Below are 19,817 nucleotides of genomic sequence, written 5' to 3'. Positions count from 1 at the left end.
TAGTTTTGATGTCTTCACTATTAATCTACAATGTAGAAAATAGTACAAATAGAGAAAAATCCTTGAATGAGTAGGTGTGTCCAAACCTTTGACTGGTACTGTATATATTCTATTCAAAGAGGTTGAACCAATGCCTTCACCATAGACATGTTCCAGAGTCTGTGGCATAAACCCTTAACCAGCCAGGCCTGTGTCTGCGAGTCTGTTTTCACAGTGGAGTGGACCTTAAGGATTTATTCAGTCTAAATGTGCTGTTTCCTTTTTCTTTCATATTGTTACCTGACTACTGGCACATTGATCCACCGAATGCTGAATTGTCATTTCACGTTTAGAAGATAGTTACAATTACAAGCAGACTGTAAATGGATATACTATACCATTTAACATTGGGCTAGGTGAAACACATAGAGATATAACGACTATACCAATGCAATTATAGTTATTATATTTCTATGGTGGAATGTTACTCACTCCAACACAATGCTTTCAGATGGACAAGGGGCCAGAGGGAACTGTCTAGGCCAGAGGGAACTGTCTATGTCAGGGGGAACTGTCTAGACCAGGGGAAAATGTCTAGAGCCAGGGGGAACTGTCTAGGGTCAGAGGGAACTGTCTAGGGGCATTGGGAACTGTCTAGGGGCAGAGGGAACTGTCTAGGGGCAGAGGGAACTGTCTAGGGGCAGAGGGAACTGTCTAGGGGCAGAGGGAAATGTCTATGCCAAAGGGAACTGTCTAGACCTGGGGTAACTGTCTAGGGCCAGAGGGAACTGTCTAGGGCCAGAGGGAACTGTCTAGGGGCAGAGGGAACTGTGTAGGGCCATTGGGAACTGTCTAGGCCAGAGGGAACGGTCTATGCCAGAGGGAACGATCTATGGCCATTGGGAACTGTCTAGGCCAGAGGGAACGGTCTATGCCAGAGGGAACTGTCTATGCCAGAGGGAATGGTCTAGGGCCATTGGGAACTGTCTAGGCCAGAGGGAACGGTCTATGCCAGGCCATTGGGAACTGTCTATGCCAGAGGGAACTGTCTAGGGCCAGAGGGAACTGTCTAGGGGCAGAGGGAACTGTCTAGGCCAGAGGGAACAGTCTATGCCAGAGGGAACTGTCTAGGGCCAGAGGGAACTGTCTAGGGCCAGAGGGAACTGTCTAGGAGCAGAGGGAACTGTCTAGGCCAGAGGGAACGGTCCATGCCAGAGGGAACTGTCTAGGGCCAGAGGGAACTGTCTAGGCCAGAGGGAACGGTCTAGGGGCAGAGGGAACTGTCTAGGGCCAGAGGGAACTGTCTAGGCCTGGGGGAACGGTCTATGCCAGAGGGAACGGTCTATGCCAGAGGGAACGGTCTATGCCAGAGGGAACTGTCTAGGGGCAGGGTTAGTATACCAATGGCGTTATTTTGGATACAAATACATCACCACTCTCCTCACCAGACATTGACGAGTGCCTGAACAACGGGGTTCTGTGTAAGAACGGCCGCTGTCTCAACATGGATGGAAGCTTCCAGTGTATCTGTAACGCAGGCTTCCAGCTAACCCCAGACGGCAGGAACTGTGTCGGTAAGATCTTTCAAATTCTTTTCGCGTTTGCTTTAGCCTGTTTGGAGTGCCAGATTGGGTTTACACTTTTGCTACTGCTCTATGGGTTCCATTGCGCCAGTCAAGATCAATCAAGCCCAGATTAAGTATTTTAATATAGTATCAGTTACCTTAATCACTCATGTAAATCAGTACTCCAATGTTCATGAGATTGTAGCTAATTGTTCCCTAGATTTGATTTGACACCTTGTTAAGTACTATAAGTATTCAAGCCTAGTCAAACCCATGAATTAACTTTATGAGGACAAGCCACTAATTATAGACTAATATAAACATAAAATACCTATTAATACGGTTTCTGTGTTTCTCTCCCAACCACATCCTACTCGTTTGCTCATGGCTGTCCATCGATGTCGATGTCGACAACGACATCGCTCTTGTTTTTACGCCATTGAATGTGGCTGTACAAAGCCAATGCACACACAACCTCACTCACATTCTACATGCTACACGCCATTCCCCATGGGGTCACATTCCAAGACCCTCTGCTTGGCAACTAACGGGTCTGGGCGTGGTGAGTTTAACAACAGGATGACAGATTCTCCCCTGACCTTTAACCTTTTACCCTCCACAGACCATGACGAGTGCGCCGGCACCAACATGTGTCTGAACGGCATGTGTATCAACGAGGACGGTAGCTTCAAGTGCCTGTGCAAACCCGGCTTCACCCTGGCTTCCAGTGGGCGCTACTGCACAGGTAGAGAGATCACTGAGGCAGACATGGAATATAGAGCAGGTTCAGGATTGGCTCATATTTTAGAGCTATGCCGATAGATTCCAGAACCTCATCTGTGTTCCATTTGGAATTCCAACTGAGATGCTACAGCACCAGCTGCTAGCCATGCGTCTGGATCAGGAACAGACAAAGGGTGCATTCCAAATGGTACCCTATATAGGGCTCTGGTCAAAAGTAGTGCACTGTTTAAAGGAATGGGGTACCATTTGGGATGCAGACAAGAGATTGAACCTACCGCTCCCCAGAGGCCTAGTTATAATGTGTTTTTTTTTAACCACATAACTTCTCTCTTTGGGTCTGTTTTTCTACCTGTCTCTCTCCTTCCCTGTCTCTCTCCTTCCCTGTCTCTCTCCTTCTCTCTCCTTCCCTGCTCTCTCTCCTTCTCCTGTCTCTCTCCTTCTCTGTCTCTCTCCTTCTCTGTCTCTCTCCTTCTCTGTCTCTCTCCTTCCCTGTCTCTCTCCTTCCCTGTCTCTCTCCTTCCCTGCCTCTCTCCTTCCCTGTCTCTCTCCTTCCCTGTCTCTCTCCTTCCCTGTCTCTCTCCTTCCCTGTCTCTCTCCTTCCCTGTCTCTCTCCTTCTCTGTCTCTCTCCTTCCCTGTCTCTCTCCTTCCCTGTACTCTCCTTCCCTGTCTCTCTCTTTCCCTGTACTCCTTCCCTGTCTCTCTCCTTCCATCTCTCTCCTGTACTCTGTCTCTCTCTCCATCTCTCTCCTTCCCTGTCACTCTCCTCCCTGTCTCTCTCCTTCTCTCACTCTCTCCTTCTCTGTCTCTCTCCTTCTCTGTCTCTCTCCTACTCTTCTCTCTCCTTCCCTGTCTCTCTCCTCTCCATCTCTCTCCTTCTCTGTCTCTCTCCTCTCTCTGTACTCTCTCCTCTCCCTGTCTCTACTCCTTCCCTGTCTCTCTCCTTCCTCTTACTCTCTCCTTCTCTCTTGTCTCTTCCTCTCTCCATCTCTCTCCTACTCTTCTCTCTCCTTCTCCTGTCTCTCCATCTCTCTTGTCTCTCTCTCTCCATCTCTCTTGTACTCTTCTCTCTCTCTCTCTTCATACTCTTACTCTCTCCATCTCTCTCGTCTCACTCTCTCCATCTCTCTCGTACTCTCACTCTCTCCATCTCTCTCTACTCTCACTCTCTCCATCTCTCTCGTACTCTTACTCTCTCCATCTCTCTCATACTCTTACTGTCTTCATCTCTCTCGTACTCTCCATCTCTCTTGTACTCTTACTCTCTCCATCTCTCTTGTACTCTTACTCTCTCCATCTCTCTCGTACTCTCCATCTCTCTTGTACTCTTACTCTCTCCATCTCTCTCATACTCTCACTCTCTCCACTCTCTCTCGTACTCTTACTCTCTCCTCCATCTCTCTCATACTCTTACTCTCTCCATCTCTCTCGTACTCTCCATCTCTCTTGTACTCTTACTCTCTCCATCTCTCTCGTACTCTTACTCTCTCCATCTCTCTCGTACTCTCCATCTCTCTTGTACTCTTACTCTCTCCATCTCTCTTGTACTCTTACTCTCTCCATCTCTCTCGTACTCTCACTCTCTCCATCTCTCTCGTACTCTCACTCTCTCCATCTCTCTCATACTCTCACTCTCTCCATCTCTGACTCTCTTTCTGGTAGATATTGATGAGTGTCAGACTCCAGGCATGTGTATGAACGGCCGCTGTGTCAACACTGAGGGCTCCTTCAAGTGTGAGTGCCTGGCAGGGCTGGCTGTGGGGGCGGATGGACGCTTCTGTGTAGGTAAGGAGTAGTGGGTGATCACAAACACACAAATGCCCACACACACACATTCACGCTTGCTAATGCAAACTCGCACACTTGCGCACGCACACACGCACGCACGCACGCACGCACACACACACACACACACACACACACACACACACACACACACACACACACACACACACACACACACACACACACACACACACACACACACACACACACACACACACCGGCTTCCACTTCAGACAGAGACTATGTCTTTGAGTCTGTGATGTCCACAAGCTGTTTCATATTTGGACTGAAACGAGAGTCATGGGCTCTTATTTAGCTTATTGGCAGATCTCGCCTCTTCTGCAGACATTGTCTGAGACCCAGATGGGTCCCTATTCTCTGCATAGGGCACTAGTTTTGATCAAAAGCAGTGCACTATATAGGGAATAAGGTGCCATCTGGGACTCAGACCTTATGGCTCACCGGGAGTCAGAAAACAGTGGAAATTCACAACCACATTATCTGTCTTCTGGGGCTTATTTCATGACATCGATAACACCTCACTCTTCAGGAAATGACAAAGAACAGAGAGAGAGAGAGAGAGAGAGAGAGGGGGGGAGAGAGAGAGAGAGGGAGAGAGAGAGAGAGAGAGAGAGAGAGAGAGAGAGAGGAGAGAGAGAGAGAGAGAGAGAGAGAGAGAGAGAGAGAGAGAGAGAGAGAGAGAGAGAGAGAGTTTTAAATAATCTTTATTGGGTCTGGCGTCTGGGAGCCCACCACACAATAAATACTCATACAAAACCATAGTTACACATCAATTAAAAACACAACTCCAATTCCTCCTCCACAGTAACTAAACACAACAGCCTCTGAATACCCCATATACTCATAAACAGATCAATATTGTTGACAAGTTTATAATAGGCAAACTCAAGCCTTAGTTTCGCTGCCAACATTCCCCCAGCATTCCCGCCACATCCACAGACCCCTGTCCCCAAATACTGTTATTTCGGGTCTTCCATATCGCAAATTTTGCTTCTCCTAACACAAAATTAAGCAACACAACTACACCCTTTTGACTATACCTGTACTTTGGCCCAAATATATACAGTTGGGAAGAGAAAACCTCTCCCAACGCTGAGAACCAATTAGTGATCAGGTCAATCATCCCGACCAACCTGGGACACTGTAAAAACAGATGTGCCAGAGTTTCAGACTCAGCACAGAATGGACATCCCTCCCCAACAGTAGGGTCCAGGTGTACCAGATGCGTGTTGGTGGCTATGGCTCCATGTATGATCCTCCATTGGAGGTCAGCTGTCCTCTTATCAATAGGCAGTTTGTATAATGATCGCCAACAGCCTTTTGGGGAGGCACCTGGACCAAGCACACCCGCCCACCTCGTCGATTTCACCCCTTCCAGGGAAGAGGCATGGGACACTTTTACACATATTCTGTACATGGCCTTCTTTCCCACCTCCTTGAACTCCCCCAGCTCCGGGGTATGGAAGGAAAGCAGCATCCCCACGTCCTCCTCAAATGCCCCCATCGCAGCACTAACAATCAGTGCAGGGAACACATAATCCAGACCCTCCTTCCACCGATCAGATTTGGAAGTGTCAGTCACATACTGCAGGTGAAGTACTGGCAAGGAATCACAGACCTCAGCGACAACCTTCCTCAGTAGACGAGATGATCGGATCCCTGCTCTTTCTCCCAGCTCCTCCAACGATCTGCTCCTGCTCCGCATCAGATGACCCAGCTTGGTACACCCCACGCCTAACAGGAATGAACGTAGGCTGGCTGAACCCCGAGTACGAGACTGGATGACAGTGTTGTAAAAAAGAGTCTCTTCAAAAAGCCACATCCCTGGTGGCGTGCCGGCCTTACGGGACATGACAAAAACTCTCCAAGCGTGTATAACAGACTCATAAAATGGATTCAGGACAGACAAATCACCCCCCTCCAGCTTTAAGAGAAAAAGTCCAAACAGTCCACTCTCCTCATCAGTGTGTAGGCAGTGTCGACCCAGCTAGAACCATACAACACTGTACAACAGTCTCTGGGCTACTAGAACCATCATTGTACAACAGTCTCTGGGCTGCTTGAAGCCGGAAAGCCATGATCCTAGAGGAAATGTCCACCAGGCCTTGCCCACCCTCGTGCAGTGGCAGGTACAGGGCTGCAGCTTTAATCCAGTGTTGTCTAGACCAGAAGAAATTGACAAGGCTCCTCTGAAGCTCTTGTGTCAGACCCCTTGGTGGCTGCAAAATCATTAGTCTGTGCCACAGGGTAGAGGCAGCAAGATTATTAGCTACCAGGACCCTTCCCCTATAAGACAGCTGGGGCAGCACCCATTTCCATCTTTGACAGTCTGGCACACACTTTCTCCACTACACCGTCCCAGTTATTTTTCTGAAATACATCAGAGCCTAGAAACCCTCCAAAGTCTTCATCCCATTTCTGCCCCATCTGAAGCCCCCCTGGTAACCGTGGAGCGGACCCCATCTGAAGCCCCCCTGGTAACTGTGGAGCGGACCCCATCTGAAGCCCCCCTGGTAACCGTGGAGCGGACCCCATCTGAAGCCCCCATGGTAACTGTGGAGCGGACCCCGTCTGAAGCCCCCCTGGTAACCGTGGAGCGGACCCCATCTGAAGCCCCCCTGGTAACCGTGGAGCGGACCCCATCTGAAGCCCCCCTGGTAACCGTGGAGCGGACCCCATCTGAAGCCCCCCTGGTAACCGTGGAGCGGACCCCATCTGAAGCCCCCCATGTAACCGTGGAGCGGACCCCGTCTGAAGCCCCCCTGGTAACCATGGAGCGGACCCCATCTGAAGCCCCCCTGGTAACCGTGGAGCGGACCCCATCTGAAGCCCCCCTGGTAACCGTGGAGAAGCCCCCCTGGTAACGGACCCCATCTGAAGCCCCCCTGGTAACCATGGAGCGGACCCCATCTGAAGCCTCCCTGGTAACCGTGGAGCGGACCCCATCTGAAGCCCCCCTGGTAACCGTGGAGCGGACCCCGTCTGAAGCCCCCCTGGTAACCGTGGAGCGGACCCCGTCTGAAGCCCCCCTGGTAACTGTGGAACGGACCCAGTGGCCCCCCTGGTAACCGTGGAGCGGACCCCATCTGAAGCCCCCCTGGTAACCGTGGAGCGGACCCAATCTGAAGCCCCCCTGGTAACCGTGGAGCGGACCCCATCTGAAGCCCCCCTGGTAACCGTGGAGCGGACCCCGTTTGAAGCCCCCCTGGTAACTGTGGAACGGACCCAGTCTGACCCCCCTGCCGTGGAGCACAGCCCCCCTGAACTGTGGAGCGGACCCTTTGACCTGCCCACAGCGATTCATCTTTTCCCAGTTGACTCTAGCTGAGGAGGCCCCCTCATACACCTTTAAAGCGTTTGAGAGAACCTTAACATCCTCACCCACTGTAATAAAAACTGTCACGTCACCTGCACACGCAGACAGTGCTATTGTGGGACCCTTCATTACACCTGGCACAGAGAAACCAGTAAGCTTCACTCTTAAAAAACAAAGCATTGGTTCAATCGCCAGACTATACAACTATATAATGTCAGAGTCCAATGCGACTCTCTGCTCAGGGCCCAATTGAGGAAGACCGTGTAACAACTGTTCAGTACACAGAGAGTCACAATCCTCTGCCTTATCGAGGGCAGAGTAAAAATCCACGGCATGTTGACGCATTTCACTGTCATCCGTGGTCACCTTCCCGACTGTCCTAGGTTGTTTTTTTAAATGCTAGGAGCATCCATATCCTTGAGGGAAGCAAAACGAGACCTAATCAATGCACCCTTCACTCTTTCACTCTCATGTCCTGTAATTTCATGACTAGTCCAGGGTTGTTCTGAGTGAGCAGCTTCAATTCAATAGATTTGATGTCCTGTTCAAGGGCCTTGATAGTCTCTTAAGTTCAATTTGAGACAGAGCAGTATACTGTTGACAAAACAATCATATGTGGGCCTTCCCAACCTACCACCATTGTCTCAGGGACTCAAAATTCCCTTTTGTAACCCTCCATTCTTCCCAAAACAACAAAAACCTTTCACAAAGCATGACATCATGTAACAATTTAACATTAAAATACCAGTAAGGCGATGACCTTCGTGGACAAATGAATATCAACAGTAACAATATGATGATCAGAGAAACCCACAGGAGTAATGGCACACTTTCCAACCCTACTACAGTATTGCTCAGATACATACAACCTGTCTAACCTTCCAACCCTACTACAGTAGTGCTCAGATATATACAACCTGTCTAACCTTCCAACCCTACTACAGTAGTGATCAGATACATACAACCTGTCTAACCTTCCAACCCTACTACAGTAGTGATCACATACAACCTGTCTAACCTTCCAACTACAGTAGTGATCAGAGACATACAACCTACAGTAGTGATCAGATACGTACAACCTGTCTAACCTCCCAACCCATTAACTTTTAGCCATGTGCACTGCCTAACTTTTGCATTCCTTACTCTCCACACATCAGAAAGCTCAGTTAATAAACCAGACAGACAAGTGTCTGACCGCAGGTGAGGTTCTTACAGTAAAATCCACTGTGCAGTTCCAGTACCCCCCTAAAACCATACACCCCTCTTGATCACACTGTCTTAAGGTTTCCTTTATTTGATCAAATATAGCAATACGCTCTGTACCCTCATTAGGAGCATAAACAAAACATAACATCCACCTTGACCAATAAAACCCATGACAATCTCTGCTGTAGATACCACAGTCACCCCTAAACCCGAGGAAAACAAGATTGCCACCCCAGCACTGAAATTAGTACCATGACTGGGTATATGCTGTCCCTTCCACCACATACCCCATTCAACCTCATTTTCCTCATCACTATGTGTCTCCTGTAGGAAAACTACATTAAGCATTTTATGTTTTATTACTTCTAATACCCAAGCCCTCTTATTCCTGTCCCTTCCCTAATTAATATTGAGAGAACCTACCCTTAGTACCTCCATATAGAAAAGAGAAAAGAAAAGCAGAAGAAACCACAGACAAACCAACGAGAAAAAAATACACCCTATGAAGCATGATCATCATCATTTTAATCTTCTCTTAACCTGACCACGTTTCCCACCACCTTTTGCTGCTGCGACAGCAGTAACACATTTCCTCGAGCGAAACCGCTTCTTCTCACTCAGCTGGTCTAACCCCACCATATTCTGTAACATCACAGCTTACCTCACAAACGTATCAACATCAAAATAATCTGACAATTTGACAGATTTCCCAAAAGTCTGATCCAGAAACCCATTTACCTCCTCTAGATCGTAAATTGAGTCGTCACCAGCTGCTATCATATCAAAAGAGATATCCATATCCTTCTCCTGATCCTCCTCAGCTGAGGCCACAGACAACTGACTCCCTTCCACCACATCCCTTTCAACACTCCCCACTTGCACCCCATCACTCGTACCAGGCATCTCCTCCACTACCTGGGAGACTAGCCCCACCTGAACCCAATTACTCATAGTGGGCATCTCCTCCACTCCCTGGGAGCTTAGCTCCACATGAATCCCCTCCTGTACCCAAGCACTCGTACACCATGCTCAACCATACGATCTACTTTAAGAAATCTTTAACAAAAACCACCACCGCTTTATTCATCCGGGATGCATAAGCAACATTCTCATATCCCACCTTCTCTCCTACGGCAACCAGAAACTCCTCCACCGTGACAGTAGCTTCAGTAACACACCTAAAGCCGTGCCGAAGTGACAGGGACGGCATCCCGATTCGGGCTGCCATCCCCGCCAAAATCAGGGTAATTTCGATACGAAAAACAAAATACTTAATTCTACCACAACAAAAATAATAACCTTAATCATGCACAGAAGAAAACAAAAAATGCCACCAAGAAAGAGAAAACTGAAAGAATTTCTGAATATCTAACTCTACACAACACACGCACTCCTTCGCTCATACAATTCCCAGCATGCACCAAACACTCCAAGCATGCAGAGAGAGAGAGAGAGAGAGAGAGAGACATTGGCTACAGTACACTGACAAGTAGCTAAGTTCCTATATTCCTTCTCATGGTCTTTGAGCAAAAAAGACAAAATGTCGGAAAGCGGAAATCCTCAGCAATCACCGCCAATGTTTTCACTGTAAAGCACTGCTGTGTTAATCCATTGTCACATACAGTGTCTCTGTGTTTTCTTCCTTCAGACACACACATGCGCAGCACCTGCTACGGCGCCATAAAGAAAGGTGTGTGCGTGCGTCCCTTCCAGGGAGCCGTCACCAAGTCGGAGTGCTGCTGTGCCAACACCGACTACGGCTTTGGAGAGCCCTGTGTGTCTTGCCCAGCCAAGAACTCAGGTACAATACACACGATGACACACATCCAAACTGTGCGAATGTCAATCAAAAACTTTGTTTTATCTGAACGTCTTTAGATGCTGTTTGTAGACCAACTGACTCATTTGTAGACAATGGAGTGAACAATTGGCTAATAGAGTGACTTTGAGAAGACCAATTGGCTAATAGAGTGACTTTGAGAGGACCAATTGACTAATAGAGTGACTTTGAGAGGACCAATGCAGCTAATATAGTGACTTTGAGAAGACTTGGCTATTGCAGCTAATATAGTGACTTTGAGAAGACCAATGCAGCTAATATAGTGACTTTGAGAGGACCAATTGGCTAATAGAGTGACTTTGAGAGGACCAATTGGCTAATAGAGTGACTTTGAGAGGACCAATTGGCTAATAGAGTGACTTTGAGAGGACCAATGCAGCTAATATAGTGACTTTGAGAAGACCAATTGGCTAATATAGTGACTTTGAGAGGACCAATTGGCTAATATAGGGACTTTGAGAGGATCAATGCAGCTAATAGAGTGACTTTGAGAAGACTAATACAGCTAATATAGTGACTTTGAGAGGACCAATTGGCTAATAGAGTGACTTTGAGAGGACCAATGCAGCTAATAGAGTGACTTTGAGAAGACCAATCCCGTGTGGGTGATATATTATTGTTGTGCTTCCAACATCAAATATAGCTCACATTACATACAGTATGTACAAAATGTTGCGTTCTCACACACAAAGATGCTTGGTAATGGAGGTTGTTTTGTTGCAACCGCAGTCATTGACTTTGTATTTATTCCTGTATTTAAAGCAGTAACCCCAACCCTTCATCTCAGTCTTCTAGAACTTTAACTTCTAGAACTTTAACTTCTAGAACTTTAACTTCTAGAACTTTAACCACCATTTCTGTTTGGTCTTACAGCTGAGTTCCAGGCTCTGTGTGGAAGTGGAATCGGCTTCTCTGTGGATGGAACAGGTAATGTGCCCTACGCATACTACGAAACTTTTGGGGTTTTCATCAGTGTATTGCGTGACATTAAAATGACCCCTCTCTATTGTGTCCCTCTGTCTCTTTCCCTTGGCCAGACATCAATGAGTGTGCACTGAACCCAGAGATCTGTCCCAATGGAGTGTGTGAGAACCTAAGAGGCAGTTTCCGCTGCTTCTGTAACACTGGCTACGAGTCTGACAACACGGGCAAGACCTGTGTGGGTGAGTGGAGAAAGGCTGTTTCTGACACTACAAAATTACACTATCTTTCTTGTAACTTGACCTTCAGTGAGACGAAATGTCATGACCTGTGATGTAGTGATAACAACAAATTGCTAAACGTTCACGGTGAGCAAATTAATGTTCAATACACTTTCAATTAAATAAAAAAAAACACTGTATTTACCCTCCACTACATCACTGGTCACAAATCTGGTTTATGCCAAATATGATGACACATAATTCAGTATTAAAGATGGCCTCCATAGCCAGAAGAGCACACCGGCCAACTAGGCATGTGTCTATGTGAGGCTCAGTTCAAATAGCTTCCTCCTTTACCCAACTGACATCCAGCTTGTTGTCCAGGCTGAGGCTGAGAGGCAGTGGAGGTGTAGTGGTGTCTCTCTTTCAGTTGGTAGGTTACGTCTCAATTGGGCAGCAGCTGTGATGAGGAAGAGAAGGAGAGCTAACCTGGGAGCCTGTCTAGAGATTTGTGATGAGGAAGAGGAGGAGAGCTAACCTGGGAGCCTGCCTAGAGATTTGTGATGAGGAAGAGAACTAACCTGGGAGCCGGTCTAGAGATTTGTGATGAGGAAGAGGAGGAGAGCTAACCTGGGAGCCTGTCTAGAGATTTGTGATGGGAGCCTGTCTAGAGATTTGTGATGAGGGGAGTCTGTCTAGAGATTTGTGATGAGGAAGAGGAGGAGAGCTAACCTGCGAGGAGGGAGCTAACCTGGGAGCCTGAGATTTGTGATGAGGAAGAGGAGGAGAGATAACTAGAGATTTGTGATGAGGAAGAGAAGGAGAGCCGGTCTACTAACCTGGGAGCCAGTCTAGAGATTTGTGATGAGGAAGAGGAGGAGAGCTAACCTGGGAGCCGGTGTCTAGAGATTTGTGATGAGGAAGAGGAGGAGAGCTAACCTGGGAGCCGGTCTAGAGATTTGTGATGAGGAAGAGGAGGAGAGCTAACCTGGGAGCCGGTCTAGAGATTTGTGATGAGGAAGAGGAGGAGAGCTAACCTGGGAGCCTAGAGATTTGTGATGAGGAAGAGGAGGAGAGCTAACCTGGGAGTCTGTCTAGAGATTTGTTTCACTGACCAAACCATCCGTTTCAGAGTAGGCAGGCCCATTGAACTATTTTTTGCCTAACCTTATGGGAAGCTATTAGCACCCATGTCATGCATTATCAAATGCATTATGCGTAGCAGGGCCCTGTGTTTTTTTAATCATGTCACATGACCCAGATTTTAACCTTTATTTAAAGCTTTTTCAGTGAACTGTCCGCTCTTTTTATGGTAGATGGTCCAGCACCATCCTCCAGCACCATCCTCCAGCACCATCCTCCAGCACCATCCTCAGACAATTGCTTTAATCTTTGGTCTAATTCTCATTTCTGGATAATGCTTAAAATACAGAATAAAATCTTGCTGTGTCACACGATTGCACAAAGCACAGAGCGCTTTAATGACCTGTGAAGAGGGTATTCATAGGAAGTGTTACCCAACACAAAGTGAGTAGTCAGAACAATATACTATTACATTTACTGTTCCTTTTGGATGCTTGACTATTCTTAGCATTACTGACAATACGTGCAAAGTTCTCACATTGCCTTTCGGTGGTTGGAGCGCTATGACTTGCTAGTCTTCCTAGTTACCACACTCACCACTAACAGTAATAGTAGAGCCCATTCAAACAGACTTATTCTCATGTCCTATGCTGATGCAACTTGATTGTACGCCAAGGATTCAAATGAAGCATACAGAAACACACAAAACCGCATTTGATTTCTTCCCTCTCGTTTTCCTGGCAGTAATGATAGAAACACAGGTGCTACAACTCCCACGCCGCCTAGGAAAATGTGATCCCGGTTTCCCTTTGACTACTGTCTATACTACTATAGTCAAAACATAGAGTTAATTATAGACCGACTCAGTCTGCTTACTAAGTGGCTCCCTATTCCCTTCACAGTGCACTACTTTTGACCAGGGCCCATAGGGAATAGGGTGCCATTTGGGACACACCCTTAACATGGTGGTACCAGAATCCCCACTATTAATCGTACAGAATATCCTCTGTTCGTTCCCCCCAATTCAGTTGCGCTACATTTCAGCTCTTGAGACAAATCACCTTTCTCTATTGAAATTACATCATGGTGTGTAGCTGCCAGGGGAAAGACAGACATGAAGAGAGAACACGGCCAAAAGACCTGTAAAGACCAATGGACGGGGGTAGGGAGACAGGGAAAGAGGAAAGGAGAGAGGGAAGAAGGCAGAAAGGACCAGATTTGGGTTTTGGAACGGGCTTTTCAGCCACTGTAAACTCAGTCACTGTAAACTCAGTCACTGTAAACTCACAGCCACTGTAAACTCAGTCACTGTAAACTCACAGCCACTAAACTCAGTCATTGTAAACTCAGACACTGTAAACTCAGCCACTGTAAACTCAGTCACTGTAAATTCAGTCATTATAAACTCAGTCACTGTAAACTCAGTCACTGTAAACTCACAGCCACTGTAAACTCAGTCACTGTAAACTCAGTCACTGCAAACTCAGTCACTGTAAACTCACAGCCACTGTAAACTCAGTCATTGTAAACTCACAGCCACTGTAAACTCATAGCCACTGTAAACTCAGTCACTGTAAAGTCAGTCACTGTAAACTCAGTCATTATAAACTCAGTCACTGTAAACTCAGTCACTGTAAACTCACAGCCACTGTAAACTCAGTCACTGTAAACTCAGTCACTGTAAACTCACAGCCACTGTAAACTCAGTCATTGTAAACTCAGTCACTGTAAACTCAGTCACTGCAAACTCACAGCCACTGTAAAGTCACAGTCACTATAAACTCACAGCCACTGTAAAGTCACAGTCACTATAAACTCACAGCCACTGTAAAGTCACAGTCACTATAAACTCACAGCCACTGTAAACTCTGGAGTTGGGACCCTCCCAAACGGGGGAGTACACTAAAAGAAATACACAAACGAAAGCAATTTGGTTTTCTATAATTGCACATGAAAGCACACAAGTTCTTAAAAATGAAATTCTCCCAATGGAAGCAGAAACAATCATGCACTGTAGGTAGCACGTGTGACTTATTCACATTGTAACTTTTAACAGCACTGAAAAAGTGCCTGATAGAAACTTGCCTGATAGAAAGACTGCAATATACATACCAGTATTCAACATAACCATTTTACATTTCATTTGGCAAGGTAAGACGTTGAATCGCAGGTTCCCCCCTAATAATTACACAGTATATATTCCATCTCCTCTTGGCCGCAAAGACAAAATGACATATCACCACCATTTTTGTCAAAAATCCTAATGGGGACGCATGAATTCTGGGAGCGTTTCCCTGGGCGTGTGCATCCCAAATGGGACTCTATTCCTGGGCCCTGGTCAAAAGTAGTGCTCTACTATATAAGGGATAGGGTTCCGTTTGGAACGCGGCTCCCCTGTGATTCCTGGTAGTCGTTTCAGCTCGGTAGCCGGTAACCCCTTTGTTCCTCCCACCATAGGCATGGTGAAAGAGTTCGACAGGATATTATTTCCAAAGGGCAATTATAGTCAGCTTTATAAGCTCTTCAACTTCCCTTTCTGTCTGACTCTGGGGTTGACTGGGTCCCCTGGCAGTCAACGGGCCCTTTGGGAACGGAAAATGTACAGCCAAATAGGGGCTGGTGAAGACTACATTACCGAGGGGGAACAAATTCAATCGGGTTATCTTCACGACCTGGCACCAGAGGAAATACTGGTGTCTATGGTTGTCGTTTAGAGTTTGTATATTGAGTTGAGGATGGTGGACTGTCAGTCATGGCCGTAGTCTCTAGAGTAGGATTTTCAAGTCCTGGAAAGTCCTGGAAAGTGTAGGCTTCTATTCTATTCCATTCATTTCCTAGACACTGACCAGTGGTCTCAATGGTCTCAGACACTGACCAATGGTCTCATAGACCAATGGTCTCACAGACACTGACCAGTGGTCTCAATGGTCTCATACACTGACCAATGGTCTCACAGACACTGACCAGTGGTCTCAGACACCGACCGATAGTCTCAGACACTGACCAATGGTCTCATAGACACCGACCAATGGACTCAGACACTGACCAATGGTCTCATAGACACTGACCAATGGTCTCAGACACTGACAAATGGACAAATGGTCCTGAGTTGACTGTGAGGCGTCCTCTCTGTTTGCCTGTTGTCTTCCAGACATTGACGAGTGCATGGTGAACCGGCTCCTCTGCGACAACGGACTGTGTCGGAACATTCCAGGCAGCTACAGCTGCACCTGCCCCAAGGGCTACCTCTTCAGGCCGGACTCTGAGACATGCGAAGGTAAGAGAGAGAGAGAGAGAGAGAGAGAGAGAGGTGATGACTATTTTCATTGTTGTTGTTATGTATTTCTGCTTTGGCAATATTCATGTGAATATCATGCCAAAAAAGCCTTTGAAAGAGAAAGAGAGAGAGAGAGAAAGAGAGAGAACAAGAAATATAAATGGTGGTGAGAGAGAGAGGGAGCAGAACTTCAATTTTAAGTGGACACCTGGTAGGAAAAACACACAAGGGGTGTAATGGGAGGTCGGAGGAAATCAGAAATGCCTGGCAAGCCAGAGTAGCCAGAGCAACCTGAGTAGCCAGAGAAACCTGAGTAGCCAGAGAAACCTGAGTAGCCATAGTAGCCAGAGAAACCTGAGTAGCCTGAGTAGCCAGAGAAACCTGAGTAGCCAGAGAAACCTGAGTAGCTAGAGAACCATAGTAGCCAGAGAAAAAATAGTAACCAGAGAAATCTGAGTAGCCATAGAAACCTGAGTAGCCATAGTAGCCAGAGAAACCATAGTAGCCAGAGAAACCATAGTAACCAGAGAAACCTGAGTAGCCAGAGAAACCTGAGTAGCCAGAGAATCCTGAGAATCCTGAGTAGCCAGAGCAACCATAGTAGCCAGAGCAACCTGAGTAGCCAGATAACCTGAGTAGCCATAGTAGCCAGAGCAACCTGAGTAGCCAGAGCAACCATAGTAGCCAGAGAAACCTGAGTAGCCAGAGAAACCTGAGTAGCCATAGTAGCCAGAGAACCTGAGTAGCCATAGTAGCCAGAGAACCTGAGTAGCCAGAGAACCTGAGTAGCCATAGTAACCAGAGCAACCATAGTAGCCAGAGCAACCTGAGAAACCTGAGTAGCCAGAGGAACCTGAGTAGCCATAGTAGCCAGAGAAACCATAGTAGCCAGAGAATCCTGAGTAGCCAGAGAAACCTGAGTAGCCAGAGCAACCTGAGTAGCCAGAGCAACCTGAGTAGCCAGAGAACCTGAGTAGCCAGAGAAACCTGAGTAGCCAGAGAAACCATAGTAGCCAGAGAATCCATAGTAACCAGAGAAACCTGAGTAGCCAGAGAAACCTGAGTAGCCATAGTAGCCAGATAAACCATAGTAGCCAGAGAAACCATAGTAGCCAGAGAAACCTGAGTAGCCAGAGAACCTGAGTAGCCAGAGAAACCTGAGTAGCCAGAGAAGCCTGAGTAGCCAGAGAAACCTGAGAAACCTGAGTAGCCAGAGAACCTGGGTAGCCATAGTAACCAGAGCAACCATAGTAACCAGAGCAACCTGAGAAACCCGAGTAGCCATAGTAGCCAGAGAAACCAGAATAGCCAGAGCAACCATAGTAGCCAGAGAAACCTGAGTAGCCATAGTAGCCAGAGAACCTGAGTAGCCAGAGAAACCTGAGTAGCCAGAGAAACCTGAGTAGCCAGAGAAAACCTGAGTAGCCAGAGAACCTGAGTCGCCAGAGCAACCTGAGTAGCCAGAGAAACCTGAGTAGTCATAGTAACCAGAGCAACCATAGTAGCCAGAGAACCTGAGTAGCCATAGTAGCCAGAGCAACCATAGTAACCAGAGCAACCTGAGTAGCCATAGTAGCCAGAGCATCCTGAGTAGCCAGAGCAACCATAGTAGCCAGAGCAACCTGAGTAGCCAGAGAAACCTGAGTAGTCATAGTAACCAGAGCAACCATAGTAGCCAGAGAACCTGAGTAGCCATAGTAGCCAGAGCAACCTGAGTAGCCAGAGAAACCTGAGTAGTCATAGTAACCAGAGCAACCATAGTAGCCAGAGAACCTGAGTAGCCATAGTAGCCAGAGCAACCATAGTAACCAGAGCAACCTGAGTAGCCATAGTAGCCAGAGCATCCTGAGTAGCCAGAGCAACCATAGTAGCCAGAGCAACCTGAGTAGCCAGAGAACCTGAGTAGCCAGAGCAACCTGAGTAGCCAGAGCAACCATAGTAGCCAGAGCAACCATAGTAGCCAGAGAAACCGTAGTAACCAGAGAAACCTGAGCAACCATAGTAACCAGAGAAACCTGAGTAACCATAGTAACCAGAGAAACCTGAGTAACCATAGTAGCTATGAGGATGTCTGCTAAAGCTGATCTGATTGAATTGACCATTGGTTATTATTGCCCCCATCTTGTATGTTAAATGTGTGGTTTGCTATACTGGAGTTTTTACATGTTTCCTTTTTAAAGTTATAAAAGCCGATAGATGAAGTCAGAAGTCAGGATGAAGTCAGGACAATAGCAGTGACTGTTTCTTCCTCTTCTTTTTTTTGCATGGGCGAAACAGACAAAGGCCTCTCCAGTACAGGATAGGCATTTCAATCATTCTGAGTTCATATCTGAACCAGATGTCTTTTTAAAGTCTTATATCCCTCAGATATATTCTGTGAGTTATTCCGCCATATGTACACGCGTGCAGATATGACCGCCCTTCCCCCATACCTGAACTATGCCTGGGACATATGGAAGAAATCGGGCGGTTTTGATTGTGTGTAGACACTGATGTGGAGTATGTCCTTTTATTTTCACAGGAATTTTACTCGGTCTATACATTTTCATCCATCTTATGATATACAGAAATGGTAACACCTGGGTCATGTTTTGCAACAGAAAATGAAGGTTTCTATTGGATAGTGTTTCCTCCTCAGATAGTACCTCCCATTTCAGGCAGGGGAGAATAAACGTCCCCTCTCATTGGTTTAAGGGCCTTTTATTCTTTGTTGTGCCAAATGACTACATCCCTGGTTTAAAATGAAGGACTACGTCCCTGGTTCGAAATGAAGGACTACATCCCTAGTTTAAAATTACCCTTGTCCCCCTGTAACCATGCTCCTTAGCCACCTTCCAACTGCTGCCCCCCTGTAACCATGCTCCTAAGCCACCTTCCAACCCCTGCCCCCCCTGTAACGATGCTCCTGAACCACCTTCCAACCCTTGCCTCCCCTGTAACCATGCTCCTAAACCACCTTCACCCCTGTCCCCCCTGTAACCATGCTCCTAAACCACCTTCCAACCCCTGCCCCCCCCTGTAACCATGCTCCTAAGCCACCTTCACCCCCTTTCCCCCTGTAACCATGCTCCTAAACCACCTTCCAACCCCTGCCCCCCCTGTAACCATGCTCCTAAATCACCTTCACCCCCTTTCCCCCCTGTAACCATGCTCCTAAACCACCTTCACCCCCTTTCCCCCCTGTAACCATGCTCCTGAACCACCTTCACCCCCTTTCCCCCTGTAACCATGCTCCTAAACCACCTTCACCCCCTTTCCCCCTGTAACCATGCTCCTGAACCACCTTCCAACCCCTGCCCCCCCTGGAACCATGCTTCTAAACCACCTTCCAACCCCTGCCCCCCCTGTAACCATGCTCCTAAACCACCTTCCAACCCCTGCCCCCCCTGTAACCATGCTCCTAAGCCACCTTCACCCCCTTTCCCCCTGTAACCATGCTCCTAAACCACCTTCACCCCCTTTCCCCCTGTAACCATGCTCCTAAACCACCTTCCAGCCTCTGTCCTCTGTTACCATGCTCCTAAACCACCACCTGCCCGTTTTTAGGGGGAAAAAATGTGTTATACTTTTTCTCCCCAATTTCGTGGTGTCCAATTGGTAGTTGCAGTCTTGTCCCATCGCAGCAACTCCAGTACAGACTCGGGAGAGGCAAAGATTGAGAGCCATGCGTCCTCCAAAACACAACCCAACCAAGCCGCACTGCTTCTTGACACAATGCGCACTTAACCCTGAAGCCAGCCGCACCAATGTGTCAGAGGAAACACCGTACACCTGGCAACCGTGTCAGCGTGCACTGCGCCCGGCCCGCCACAGGAGTCGCTAGTGCGCGATGGGACAAGAACATCCCTGCCGGCCAAACCC

General features: G+C 47.5%; 1 protein-coding gene across 1 annotated transcript in view; it reads left to right on the top strand.

Moving 5' to 3' along the window:
- LOC139408287 (fibrillin 2a) overlaps positions 1 to 19,817 on the top strand; it is a 231,743-nt gene that overhangs the window by 76,670 nt on the left and 135,256 nt on the right. Inside the window, exons 13-19 of the mRNA XM_071151997.1 lie at positions 1,428 to 1,553; positions 2,167 to 2,289; positions 3,949 to 4,071; positions 10,263 to 10,415; positions 11,328 to 11,381; positions 11,492 to 11,617; positions 15,831 to 15,956. Coding sequence (XP_071008098.1) covers positions 1,428 to 1,553; positions 2,167 to 2,289; positions 3,949 to 4,071; positions 10,263 to 10,415; positions 11,328 to 11,381; positions 11,492 to 11,617; positions 15,831 to 15,956 — 831 coding nt within the window. The remainder of the gene's footprint in view (positions 1 to 1,427; positions 1,554 to 2,166; positions 2,290 to 3,948; positions 4,072 to 10,262; positions 10,416 to 11,327; positions 11,382 to 11,491; positions 11,618 to 15,830; positions 15,957 to 19,817) is intronic.

The sequence above is a fragment of the Oncorhynchus clarkii genome, chromosome 5, assembly GCF_045791955.1.
Source record: "Oncorhynchus clarkii lewisi isolate Uvic-CL-2024 chromosome 5, UVic_Ocla_1.0, whole genome shotgun sequence".
In the NCBI taxonomy this organism is placed as follows: Eukaryota; Metazoa; Chordata; class Actinopteri; order Salmoniformes; family Salmonidae; genus Oncorhynchus; species Oncorhynchus clarkii.
Note: the sequence above shows the minus strand (reverse complement) of the source record. Positions and strands in the feature narration are given on the sequence as shown.